Source organism: Neoarthrinium moseri (genome assembly GCF_022829205.1).
Source record: "Neoarthrinium moseri strain CBS 164.80 chromosome Unknown scaffold2_Wmoseri_CBS_16480, whole genome shotgun sequence".
Classification (NCBI taxonomy): Eukaryota; Fungi; Ascomycota; class Sordariomycetes; order Amphisphaeriales; family Apiosporaceae; genus Neoarthrinium; species Neoarthrinium moseri.
The window spans coordinates 540,168-551,935 of NW_026055116.1; the positions used below are offsets into that span (position 1 = coordinate 540,168).

General features: G+C 52.6%; 3 protein-coding genes across 3 annotated transcripts; 2 read left to right on the plus strand and 1 right to left on the minus strand.

Annotated features, from left to right (window-relative positions):
- Positions 1–2,572: 2,572 nt before the first annotated feature.
- Positions 2,573–3,739, plus strand: JN550_000918 (uncharacterized protein; the record flags this gene model as incomplete). Its single annotated transcript, XM_049321227.1, has 1 exon — positions 2,573–3,739. One exon carries the CDS (start codon positions 2,573–2,575, stop codon positions 3,737–3,739), a length of 1,167 nt encoding a protein of 388 aa, XP_049176824.1.
- A 2,424-nt stretch (positions 3,740–6,163) lies between these two features.
- On the plus strand, positions 6,164–9,111 carry JN550_000919 (uncharacterized protein; the record flags this gene model as incomplete). Its single annotated transcript, XM_049321237.1, has 4 exons — positions 6,164–7,367; positions 7,450–7,691; positions 7,975–8,107; positions 8,267–9,111. The coding sequence occupies 4 exons, from the start codon at positions 6,164–6,166 to the stop codon at positions 9,109–9,111; spliced, it is 2,424 nt and encodes an 807-aa protein (XP_049176825.1).
- A 734-nt stretch (positions 9,112–9,845) lies between these two features.
- Positions 9,846–11,677, minus strand: JN550_000920 (uncharacterized protein; the record flags this gene model as incomplete). The annotated part of the gene is made up of 2 exons (XM_049321248.1): positions 9,846–11,085; positions 11,157–11,677. 2 exons carry the CDS (start codon positions 11,675–11,677, stop codon positions 9,846–9,848), a joined length of 1,761 nt encoding a protein of 586 aa, XP_049176826.1.
- Positions 11,678–11,768: the final 91 nt, after the last annotated feature.

Consider the following 11,768-nt stretch of genomic DNA (forward strand, 5'->3'; position numbering starts at 1 on the left):
AGGTCTCTCATTTGAAGAGTCAAGTGAAAAGGGAAACGTAAGCAGTCGGGAAGATATGCTGGGCGAGGCCTCCGTTATATTTGTAGATGAAACCTGCAGGATGCTGTGCTACGTTGTCCAAGATCGGAGCGTCATCCCCATGGTTGCCTCTCGGAGGCGTGGGGTACAGTAGCTCCAGGCAGCTTTATCTTATCGATCGTGCTATGTTGAGCTGGGCTGCAGTTGCCCAACGGCTTTCCACAGCTGCTCTCAGCTGGCAGAAGGCCCAGAGTATCAAGCCTCCCCCTTTGACTCACGAGCGCTGCTATGCTGCCAACTTCCCCTGCGCCCGAGCTCTCTCACGAATACCGAACGCTATAATTCACCCTTGCCTAACCGCAGCTCGTCTATGCCAAGTTGACTCTGTGGCCATTTACTCTGTGTTCACTTGTTGACTTGCACCGCAATCATGCTCTAAGGTCCAGAAGCGGATAATCAGAGGACGATTCAGCCTTATTTTACGTCCACCTCTTTCAAACGGAGGAGACCTGAAGCCCTGAATTCGGGTCATGTGACGACTTTCAGGTTCACATATATTCAACAAGTCGATGATGGCATAGCCGGCACATATGGCTGTCGCATTTGGCCACACCTACGATAAAACGGGTGGTGGTCTATTGTACATAGTAAATGTCACGTAAAATGAGGTAACGTGGAAGCATGACTATCGTCCGTGGTCCTGTAGTTTCAAATTCGTTAATACAATATGGTCGTATTATAGAAGCAAACTGACCCCGTATGGACTAATGAGCGGCCCATCCAGAAGGCGTCTATTTGTCCATTGAACAAACAGCCAACTCTCATCAGATAACAATTAGTCGCACTACCCTGTGTTATTTCAAACATCAATATTGCTTTGTATGAAAATTCAATTTGACGGGTAGAGACCGTGAGCATGGCGAGGGCGAGGAGACGCTCGGGTTCAAAACCTGAGCCCAGAGGTATTTCGATCTACTCGGTACCAAGTCAAGACAACCGATATGAAGTGGTGGAAACTAAGATTCCGCAAGAAACCCCCCATCAAGTTCATCCCAAAACAGAGTCGAGTACACCCTGTAACCCTTCTGTGTCATGCCATATCACTGAAAATGGCTGGCCACCCTCATACTTTGCTCCAGTCAAGGTCTTCAATATTTCCGAGTCCTGTCGATCCAGACTGGATTCCGACACGAATGGCCATGCTCGTATGAGAGGCAGAATGACAGGTGAAGCCGTCGTGCTTTACAAATGAAATCTTAGAGGCGACCAATGGGAGTCATATCGTATACATGAATATGATGAAGATGATGATGATGAATGACGATTGCCTATGATGGTCCAGGGACGAGGTGCTTTAGCGAAGCGTTGAATTCGATGCTACATTGTCCTGTAATTAACTCTGATTTACTTAGAACGATTTTCTATTCACGATGAGCGCCGACGTGAGTTTCGGGCCTAGCTGTCACTACCTCGTCATCAGTCACAATGAAGCAGACCTCCACAATCACACAGCTCCTCCACCATAGCTGCAGTTCTGAATGTTTAGCCGGGTTGGTATCGTGGCGCCAGAGTCGTGTAGACATTACCTTCTCCTTACGCGACGGTTTCAAAGCATGGATTACAAGTAACGCCTCCGGGCTGGGTTGCATATTCGCTCCGGGCACATGACGGTGCTTTCCAGGTTTAGCACCCTCGAGTAAGCCAATAGAGAACTTTGGTCAGAGGAGGCCGGCGTCAGATCGCTACACCACAGTGTTGAAAGCCGCTAGACGGCGTGTCTCCTGACCCCGTTAGGGGACCTTCCGCCGAACTTTCGGTTTCCATCGGCCCCGCTTGCATCCAAGCTCCGGGTCCTGCCGTTTCTCTTTGTCACGGATGACCAAATCAACTCGCTCTGGGTTCCGTGATTGGTTTCCGGAGGACAATAAGGTCAGCTGTGGGATGCGGCTTCGAAGTCCAGGCAAAGTATATTTCGTTGCGCTGCAGGTCTTTGTAAATAGACCTGTCTTTGCGTGCAGATCTGACTGTCGCGATGGCTTGTTGGACGTGGAGAATCAATCCGGGGTAGCGGCGTAGGCGAGTCGGAGAATCGGAGTATCGGAGTATTTAAGACCTGACCAGGACCGGCGATGGGAACGGAGCGTGGATCTTGGAGCCTGCAAGTCTTGTTGCGGCAGTTAGCCTGTACGACATTATCTGGCTAGGGGCCCCTGTCTGCATTTTGCGGCTTACTAGTATAATCTACTGTGTACAGCCCGCTGGTGCAGAGATAATCAGCCATATCTCGGCCGATAGTGCACTTGCTCCCTTTAAAGACTAAAGAGATGCCCAGGCCCACACTTTCCCTTGCTTTCCTCGTACACTCGCCATTGTCCTACCTGTCAGCCGCCTCATCATTCCGCGAGGGGCTGGAGATTGTCATTCTTCGTCAGCAACAGCACATTCCTAGAAAGCAGACTCTGGAAATCACACAGCAGACTAAGCTCACTCCTAAGCTTCCTTCGCCCACTTGGTGCAACCGGCCCACGAATTAACCAAATCACGCATCGTAAAAATGGGGTCACTCACAGAGCTTCCTGATGCAACCTCGCCCAAGCTGATCCTCACAACTCCAACCGAGGCTGAGAAGCGTCAAACATGGACCATGAACCATGCGGAATGGGGTGGTGCCCTGAACTTGGAGGAGTACCTCGAAAGAGAACCCTATCTAGCCACCATCCCGCTCGCTGAGAAGGGAGGTCTGAAGTACTGGATCTTGACTGAGGCATCAGGTCTGCCCGATGCTCGACCCGTGCTTGCGAGCTGCGAATCTTTGAGGAAGAAAGCTCTTATCACAGATCCAAAGAGCGGCGAGGTGAAAGAGGTCGTAGCCTACGGAATCGGCAGCGTGTACACCAACCCCCAATTCAGAGGACGACGCTATGCTAGTCGCATGTTGCGCGACCTGGGCTCATTGCTGAAGCTGGAAACTGAGAAAATAGAGGGCCAGGCTGCTGAAATAGCCGCCAGCGCTTTATGGAGTGACATCGGCAAGTCTTTCTACGCGAAGTTGGGCTGGGCACCATTTCCAAGTGAGCACATCTGCTTCGCAGCATCGGCAGGTACCGACAGTGATATGAACTCTCGAAACGTCACGGAGATTACTTACAGCAACTTGGAATCGTTCTGCAAGTTAGACGAGGAGCTATTACGGAAGCACTTGGCAGAGCATGCCAAGGACAGCAAGCCAAGGTTTGCCTTTACTCCCAATTCTGATATTTTCCGTTGGCATCTCTACCGAGACGACTTTATCGCCAACATTGTATTCAAGAATAGTGGCAAAGGAGAGTCCCAAGTCAAGGGCGCTGTTGCGGGCCCAGAAGGTCGGCGAGTCTGGGCGCTATGGACACGGAACTACAACGGCGATGCTACAAATGTTGCGAAGAATACGCTGTACATTCTACGACTAGTCGTCGAGGATGACACAGTCCCAATTGATGAACTCACAGCGTCCTTTACGGCTGTGTTGAAGAAGGCCCAGTCTGAGGCAGATCGGTGGCAGATTGGGAAGATTGAACTTTGGAACACTACCAGTCTGGCAAACACTTTGGTGGAGAAGAGCGGTTTGGCCTATGAGCGGCACGAGAGACAGACCGATAGCATCCCGAGCATGATGTGGTATGCCGAATCTGACGGAGGTCAGGTTGAGTGGGTTGCGAATGAGAAGTACTGTTGGTGCTGATCTAGATTGAATGAACTGCAAAACGGTGTTGTATCACGGAGAGGCCCTTTGGATATCAGATGGGAGGATCGGCATACGTGGTGGGTTTAGAGGAGCTGTATCCTGCCCACTGAAGTCGCAGGACTTGTGGGTTCGGTGTCTCGCCAATTTCCTTTTACTTTTACCTGCCTACCGGCACTTATTGAAGCCTGGAACCGGGGAAGGAACAAGTCGACAGAAATTCTAAGAATCTCAGCCTCTTGGTATCGCTTCTGACCAATGCCCAAAAGCTTGTCGTAAACGTGGTGTCACGAATTCATACTCGTTCGATATCTGCCGCACTTGGCTTGCTGCTGGCTCCCTTGGTGCGATTTACGAGTCAGGTGCCAGCCTGCACGTTAGGTACCTGGGTTAACTAAGTTAACCACCTATCCTGGACCCTAAACCAAGGTCCACTGTCAGTGTCACACATTGTGTTCAGCATATCCGAGCCCTAGAACATCTATGTTGCAAGTCTTGAACGGGTACTACTTGGTTGGAACAGATTCTTCAAATTGCCGCAGGTGCAATTGAGTTTTGGTAAGGAATCAGATAGAGGGTGGCATATGGCTCGCAGCCTCAGGGTGACATCTGATTGAAGCGATGCTGAAAATGGGTGCCAAAGGTAGGCCAATCAACAACAGCGGCCCTCCAGCCGAAAAGTGTAAATGGTCTCGGGCCGCCAACCAACAGACGGGGCCTGGCCAGTCTCGCCCTCCCCTCCAGGGGGCCAGGCTGATGGGAAGAGACACTTCCTAATTTTAGCTCCAAGGATCTGCGGGTCGCAGCAAGGATCCAAACGCTTACGGCTTGCTTCCATAGAATCGCTGAAATGCAAATGGTGAAAACACACAAGGAATTGAGGAAGGATGACGTTTGTGCTGCACCTGGTACGATTGGCACGTCCTGTTTGCAAGGGACATTTACTGTTTTTGGCCCTTCAATGCTGTTCTTGGGCATGGTGACACAGAGTAGACAGAGCCGGGCCAATCCCGAGCGCAGGCTGGATGTCACGTTGGATGGGGGAAAAAGGCACGATGGGGCCGCTTCTCGCGGCGAATTGAACGAACGCACCACAGTGACATGATCCTGTCTCCTCTCAAGCGGCTCGCTTTTCACGATACAGTTGCTTTCCCCGAGCATCGCATGGCTCTCGGGCCTGTCGCCGCACAAACACGAGCGCTGGACCGGCTTCCGGCGTGGTTTATGATTTATTAGTCTCAGTCTCAATGCTTATTCCACCTGGATTGCCGTTGCTTGGTTCTTTGTCCCCGCCTCCGCGGCCGCCGGTCCCTTCTCGTGCAATGCTGCTGCTGCTTCACTGAACAAACCATCGCATCTGACCTGTTACCGTTCCTGTGCTACTCGCCAGCGATTTATTTCTTATCCCCTTTGCACCGGCCCAGTCGCGCATGGGGCAACCAAGCCTTCAGCCTGAAAATCTTTCGCCCGAAACCAGACCTTGTCCTCCGAGTGGGCGTGCCGTCCGCCGACGACCTGCCCGTGCTCATTTTCCGTCCGATCCAGGGCCGCCATCTGGTCTCGGATCCCGCCGCAAGACCTTAGGCGTCTTCTGTTCGCCTGAAGCATTGTTGACCGTCGCGTAAGTCCTGATTTCATCGGTTTCTGTGGTCTCATACCTGCCCGAGGATTGCAGTGTGCCACAAGTCCTGCACTCTCTCTTGGGAAGGGTTTGTATCACCTCCCTCCTTCCTGTTTTCCACATCCCCAGGCAGACTCTTTAGGAGCCTCGCTCTGTGAATGTAAGCAATCTGCTTGCTTATTATTTAAATGGATGACATTCGGGCATTGGGGGACATCCTACTGAGAAGCGTGCACAGCCGAACGTTATCATCCTCCCAGACGGATTCTATGCAGTTTTTAACCGCAAGCGACTACGAGGAAGATCTTGAACGGCGAAACCTCTCCTTGCCTCAATCGGTGGCAGGTGTGGTGAGCGATCTTGTGACACTCGGCAAACTCGTCTGATTGGCACAGAACGTTGTGAGCCTCAGCGGAACACTGCGAATACAGCTGTGGTTGCAGAAGGCGTTTGTCTGCTGTTGCGCTCGAACGCCTCTCTCACTCTCGCTGACTATTTGATGGATCCCCTGACGACGATGTGAATTTGACGCATCTTACTTCTCGTTCACCCGCTAAGGCGTTGCAATCCTCTCAACCTCACTGATTTATCGGATCCTTTCTCTACAGATACTGATGAGAACGCAGCAGGGATAACGTGACAAAATAGTTCAGAGAATTTGGGTCTTCCAAGAGGCAGGCTCTTCGCTTCTTGTGTTGTTGCCCGGGGCATTGGACACCACGTAGGCAACATCAGTTGCTCTCTCGTCCTACCCAGTCTGGTACCTTGCGTCAAACTCCGCCACACATCGAGAACCGTCCACAATGGCAGACTTGGATGAGCGTAATGCCGTTTCGGACTTGGACCAAGTTTCGTGCAAAGAGGGTGTGCTCTTGATATTTGAGGACATCTGTCCCAAGTATCTGGACGAGCTGGCTCAACAACACGCTTTCAACGCTGATGCCATCATTGCTACAATACTCGACCAGCAGGAACGTGACATTCTATATCCAAGACGCCAGAAAAGTCGAAAAAGGAAACGAGGTGAAGATGTCGATGACGAAGATAAAGAGAAGAAGTCAGTGGACCCAAACACTGAGATTCAAGCAAAGCTCAACGACCACCAACATCTACGCACGATGAGTTCCGCAAAGTACAAGGATATGGCTGCACTCTTGCTCAGTCAAGACTTCCCTTTGATTCCCAAGATGACGCTCAGAAGCAAACTATTGTCACAAAATGGGTCATCGCTCTTCCGGGCCTATGCTGCTATCGATGATGCACTTCGCAAGGGAGACGAGGGACGCATCCCCTGGAGCAATAAAAAAACACGCACGAAGCCTTTGGAGCAGTACACGGCTGCCAACATCGGAAAAGTGAACCGTGAAGACCTGACGGATGAGCAAACGGCGGCCTTGGATGAGTTCCTAGCGGCCAGGCAAGTCCGAGCCCGCAAGGATGCAGAAGCGGCAGTAAAAGCAGCGGAAGTCTCCAATCTCGAGCGAGCCCGGCAAACTGGCCAGACTGCAGAGTGTGGGTGTTGTTTCGAGGAATGTCCACTGAATCGGATGGTGTGCTGTGAAAACGCGGAAGGGCACTGGTTCTGTCGTGGCTGCATGCGTCAACATGCGGAGAACACCATCGGATACTCCAAGTACGAGCTCAAATGCATGTCCATGGACGGATGTAGTGCAGGATTCTCCGTTGCTCAGAGAAAGTTGTTTCTCGACAAGAAGCTGCAAATTGCTTTGGACCGGATTGAAGCACAAGCAATGCTCGAGAAGGCCGGCATCGAGGATCTTGAGACTTGTCCTTTCTGCCCCATGGCTATTGAGTACCCTCCAGTCCATGAGAACAAGGAATTTCGATGTACCAATCGAGAATGCGAGATAGTGAGCTGCCGATTATGCCGTAAGCAGACTCATATCCCCAAGACTTGCGCCGAGGCGGCAGCCGAAGAAGAACACTCCGCAAGGCATACCATAGAAGAAGCTATGAGTGAGGCAGTGATCAGAAAGTGCAACAAGTGTAAGTATGATCGCCATATTGGATGGCGACCCGAGGGCGTGGACATAGGTAACTCGGGGAATTCAAGCTGATCATCGAGCAGGCGCCAACCCGTACATCAAATCTGATGGTTGCAACAAGATATTCTGCACGAAGTGTTCAACCATCCAATGCTACGTATGCCGTCAAACTGTTAAGGACTATAGCCACTTTAACGACCAGAACCGAGGCGGCAAGCAAGGCCAGTGTCCTCTTTTCGACTCTACAGAAGCACACCACCAAGAAGAGGCGCAACGTGCAGAAAATGCAACTCGAGATCGAGTCGCAAGGGAAAACCCCGAAATGGTAATCCCTCAATTTCCTTAACAGCTACACAGATGTGCCTTTGAGCAGTCCCAGCTCGTTTCTCCTCATGAAAAATAGATACCAACCCCAATTGTTCCGTTACCACCCAGATTGGCGTAGTCCTCAATCCTGGGCTGTAGTTTCGACTGCGCTTAGGATCGCATGTAGCATTGCTTAGAAGAGATTCCCTTTGGGCAATGTTTGTATTAGCTATGAAGTCTATTGGACAATCAGAGACAGGTTATTCTGAGTTGAGATATGCGCTAATCACAAACTTCTGTAGGATAATGAAGCGCTTAAATTAAAGATGTCCGCCAGAGTCGAAGAAGACGAAAGAAAGCGGAAAGAACAAGGCGAGCGGCAGCGGGCTAGGGTCCACTTCGCCCCTCCAGCCTTCTTCCAAGCTCTCAATCCTGGTATGTTACCATGTATCGATGCCCTCTAGCTATCACTGCCAGTGCTCCACAGACTATGAAAGCGCTGCTGGCGCTCAGCTCTCCTCCACCCATCTGATCCTAGAGGGCCTAGACAGTTTTGAGTCTATTCACATGAGTCAAAGGCTAATTCATGACCAGGCCCAGCCCCGGAGATCGCCGATGATGGCAGAGCAAGACAACTCAATGCTCGGCAACTCCAGCAAATTGAAGCTCAGGTGCAGCGAGCTCGAGAGCATCGAGAAAGACTGCAAGAGCAGCAAGAGGCTAGGCACAAGACTATTCTTGATAAAATCAGGGCAGCTCAGCAGCACCACCAGAACCACGTTGCAGAGCAACAACGATTACAGCAGGAGGCCGTCCAAAGAAACGTGGACGCGATGCGCCAGGCCCACGAAACACGTGCTCAAGAGCTGCTGGACCTGGTCACAGAACAAACAAGAAACCGGGCGAGACAGGAACAAATCCTTCGGAGAGAGGAACAGCCCATGATCCAGCTGCCATTCTTGCAGGTGCAAGCACCAGCAAATATAGGCGTACCTGGTCCCATCCGAAATGCTGGGCGCATACCGAATTCGGGTCGTACTGCAGCTAATGCCATAGTGGTAGACCCCGATTCGCCACCCCAGTCCCGTTCAGTCCGTGAAGGCCTTCGTAATGACAACGTGTTCATGCCCTTGAGGCTAGGTGCAGACCTCAGTTTCCTGGGACGGCCACAGTCCATGCAAGACGTTCTGGATAACCAACGACAGAGGGGACATCGAGCCATGTTCGGGGGCGGCCTCGAGCAATTTAATAGGTTCAGAGGCGAGTTTGCCCAGAACGCATTGGGGCTTCAGGCTCGGCCTCCGGCGCTTCCTGATCTGGTCAGACTGGACATGTTTCCAGGCGCCGCCAGGATCGGCGACGGAATGAGGGTTCAGCGGGTCATCAACGCAAATGCACGGCCCGCGCCAGCGAACCAGGTTGGAGATGCTAGGGTTTAGGAAGCCATGAATCAGGTCGGCGCAGGTGGTGCGCCCAGGTTGGACGGTGGTGGTATTGACTTTCCGCAGCATGAGGGAGATGGCCGAAGGCATTGAGGCAATTTTTTTTTAGAAGGAATCCAGCAGCGCAAGTCATTGATACCCCGGTTGTTCAGTTTGTAATATTCGATTTGTCGTAATTCTCAGAGCTGGTTTGTCACTGCGGAGTTGGACCCGGTAGCGGTTGTTTTGTTTCCTCCTTCGTTATGGCATGAGGGCAGCATGTTTGCATGGTTGGGAATGCACAGGGAGCACGTAGTTTGTTATTTAATACATTCGTCTACACGTTTTGCTCCTGGGAGTAAATCGACCTGATGAGGACTGTAACGACTTTGTTCTATCCGTGTTCACATTTGAATAGCCTTCGTTCAGCCGAGAGACAAGCTATCAATGATGCAAAGCGATACGCAAGAAGTGCATGTTTGAGTGACAAAGCCTGTTGGGCATCACATATATTTGCGGAATGGCATCATGGGTTCACCAGACATGGGTTTGCAGACCAACTCAACGTCTACATGTTTGTCGATCTAAATAGATCTATCGTCTTCTCTTCACAACCATAATGGATATCTCGCACCGCCATGCCTACAAACACCCTTCCCCCCTCCAAGTGAACCGAGCCGTTATTTCGTGCTTCATACCCTCGTGATTTACCGGTGAAAGGAAAAGAAAAGAGTCCAATCCCAGGCGCGGGCTTAGTAGCTGCGGCCGAACATGACATACTTCTTAGCCAGTGCCTGACATTCAGGGTTGAGACACTTCTGGCCCTCCGCGACCTCCTTGGGCTGCTTGAAGGGAATGCACAAGCTCTTCATGCCCATAGATGCAGCTTGAGGAACCGAGGCATCAGGCTCCTGGTCATGCTTGGCAGTGGTGAGTTCCTTGATCTTGTCCTCGCACTTGGGCTCGAGGCAGAAGGGGATCTGGACAACGTTCTTGGCGTCTAGGGCGGGGACGACCTTTTCCCAATCGTCGATGACGATTCTGTGCTCGTCGAACGACTTCTCGGCCTTCTTGTACAGATCACTCTGGATGGTCTCGAGGAGCTCAGGAACCTTGGTGGCCAGGTCAGCGATAGGGATGGTGCCCTTCTCGCCGGTGTCTCGGCGGGCAAAGCTGACAACCCCGTTGGCAGCATCCTTGGGGCCGAACTCAATTCTCAAGGGAACACCCTTGAGCTCCCAGTCGCTGAACTTCCAACCGGGGGTGTAACCTTCTCTCAAGTCATCCACAGCACGCACGCCGGCCTTCTTCAGTGTGGCCTTGATGCTCTGGAGCTGCTCCTCGTGAGCAGCCTTGGCCTCTGGAGTAGTGCTCTTGGTGATGCCGACGGGGATAACGACAACCTGGTTCTTGGCGATTCTGGGAGGGAGAACCAGACCCTTGTCGTCACCGTGGATCATGACCATGACACCGATGACACGGGTCGAGAGGCCCCACGAGTTTTGCCAGACATTGATGTGCTTGCCCTTCTCTGCGGGGTCCTCAACAGTGATGTCGAACATCTTGCTAAAGTTCTGTCCCAAGCAGTGAGATGTGGCACCTTGAATACCACGGCCGTTGGAAGGAATGTAACCCTCGACGGTGGTAGTGTAGTAACCACCGGCGAACTTCTCATTCTCGGTCTTGGTACCGCGGACGACGGGGACGGCCAGCAGCTGCTCGTAGACTCCAGCGTAGAGCTCCAGAATCTCGAGGACCTCCTCACCGGCAAGCTTCTCAGTCAGATGGGCAGTGTGGCCCTCCTGCCACAGGAACTCTCTGGCACGGAGAAAGGGAGTGGTCTGTTTGGCCTCCCATCGGACGACCGAGTTCCACTGGTTGAGTCTGAGGGGGAGGTCACGGTGACTCCGGATCCACTTGGAGTAGTAGGGGTACATGACGGCCTCGGATGTAGGGCGGACAGCAACGGGGACCTCCAGATCCTTGTCGCCGCTTTTTTTCGAGCACGAGTGTCAGTCAAGTTTCTGCAGAGCAACAAGTCGGGAACCATGTAAGTAACTCACGCCTTGGTGACCCAGGCCAGCTCGGGGGCGAAGCCCTCGACGTGGTCCTTCTCCTTCTCGAGTGACTTGGACGACAGGAACATGGGGAAGTTGGTCTCGTCAACACCCATGGCCTCGATCCTCTCGGTGAACCACTTGCGGATCACGTTCCAGATGTACATGGTGGCAGGGCGCATGACGAAGAAGCCCGAGATCTCGGTGTAGTACTCGATCATCTCGGACTTGAGCACGACCTCCTGGTACCACTGAGGGAAGTTGTCGGCCTTGGTGACGGTCAGGCCAATGGTGTCGTCCTGCTTCTTGCCACCGGCAGCAGGAGCGGCAGCCAGTTTGGCGGCTTTGGCGGCCTTCTCGGCAGCCTTCTTGGCCTCCTTCTCGGCCTTCTTCTGAGCGCTCTTGGAGGGGCCCTTGGCCTCGTCTGCCGCCTCCTTGGCCTGCTCGCCGGATCCTACGACGACATTTTTGACCTGCTCAGTGACGGCGGCCACGGTGTCCTTGGCCTTCTCGATGGTCTCGGCCATTGCGCTCTCGGTCTGGTCGGCGATTTCCACAATGGGGAGGGGGTTGATTGCAGTGCGGTTCGTCTGGCCTGGGGCGGCTTGGACGTTCAAG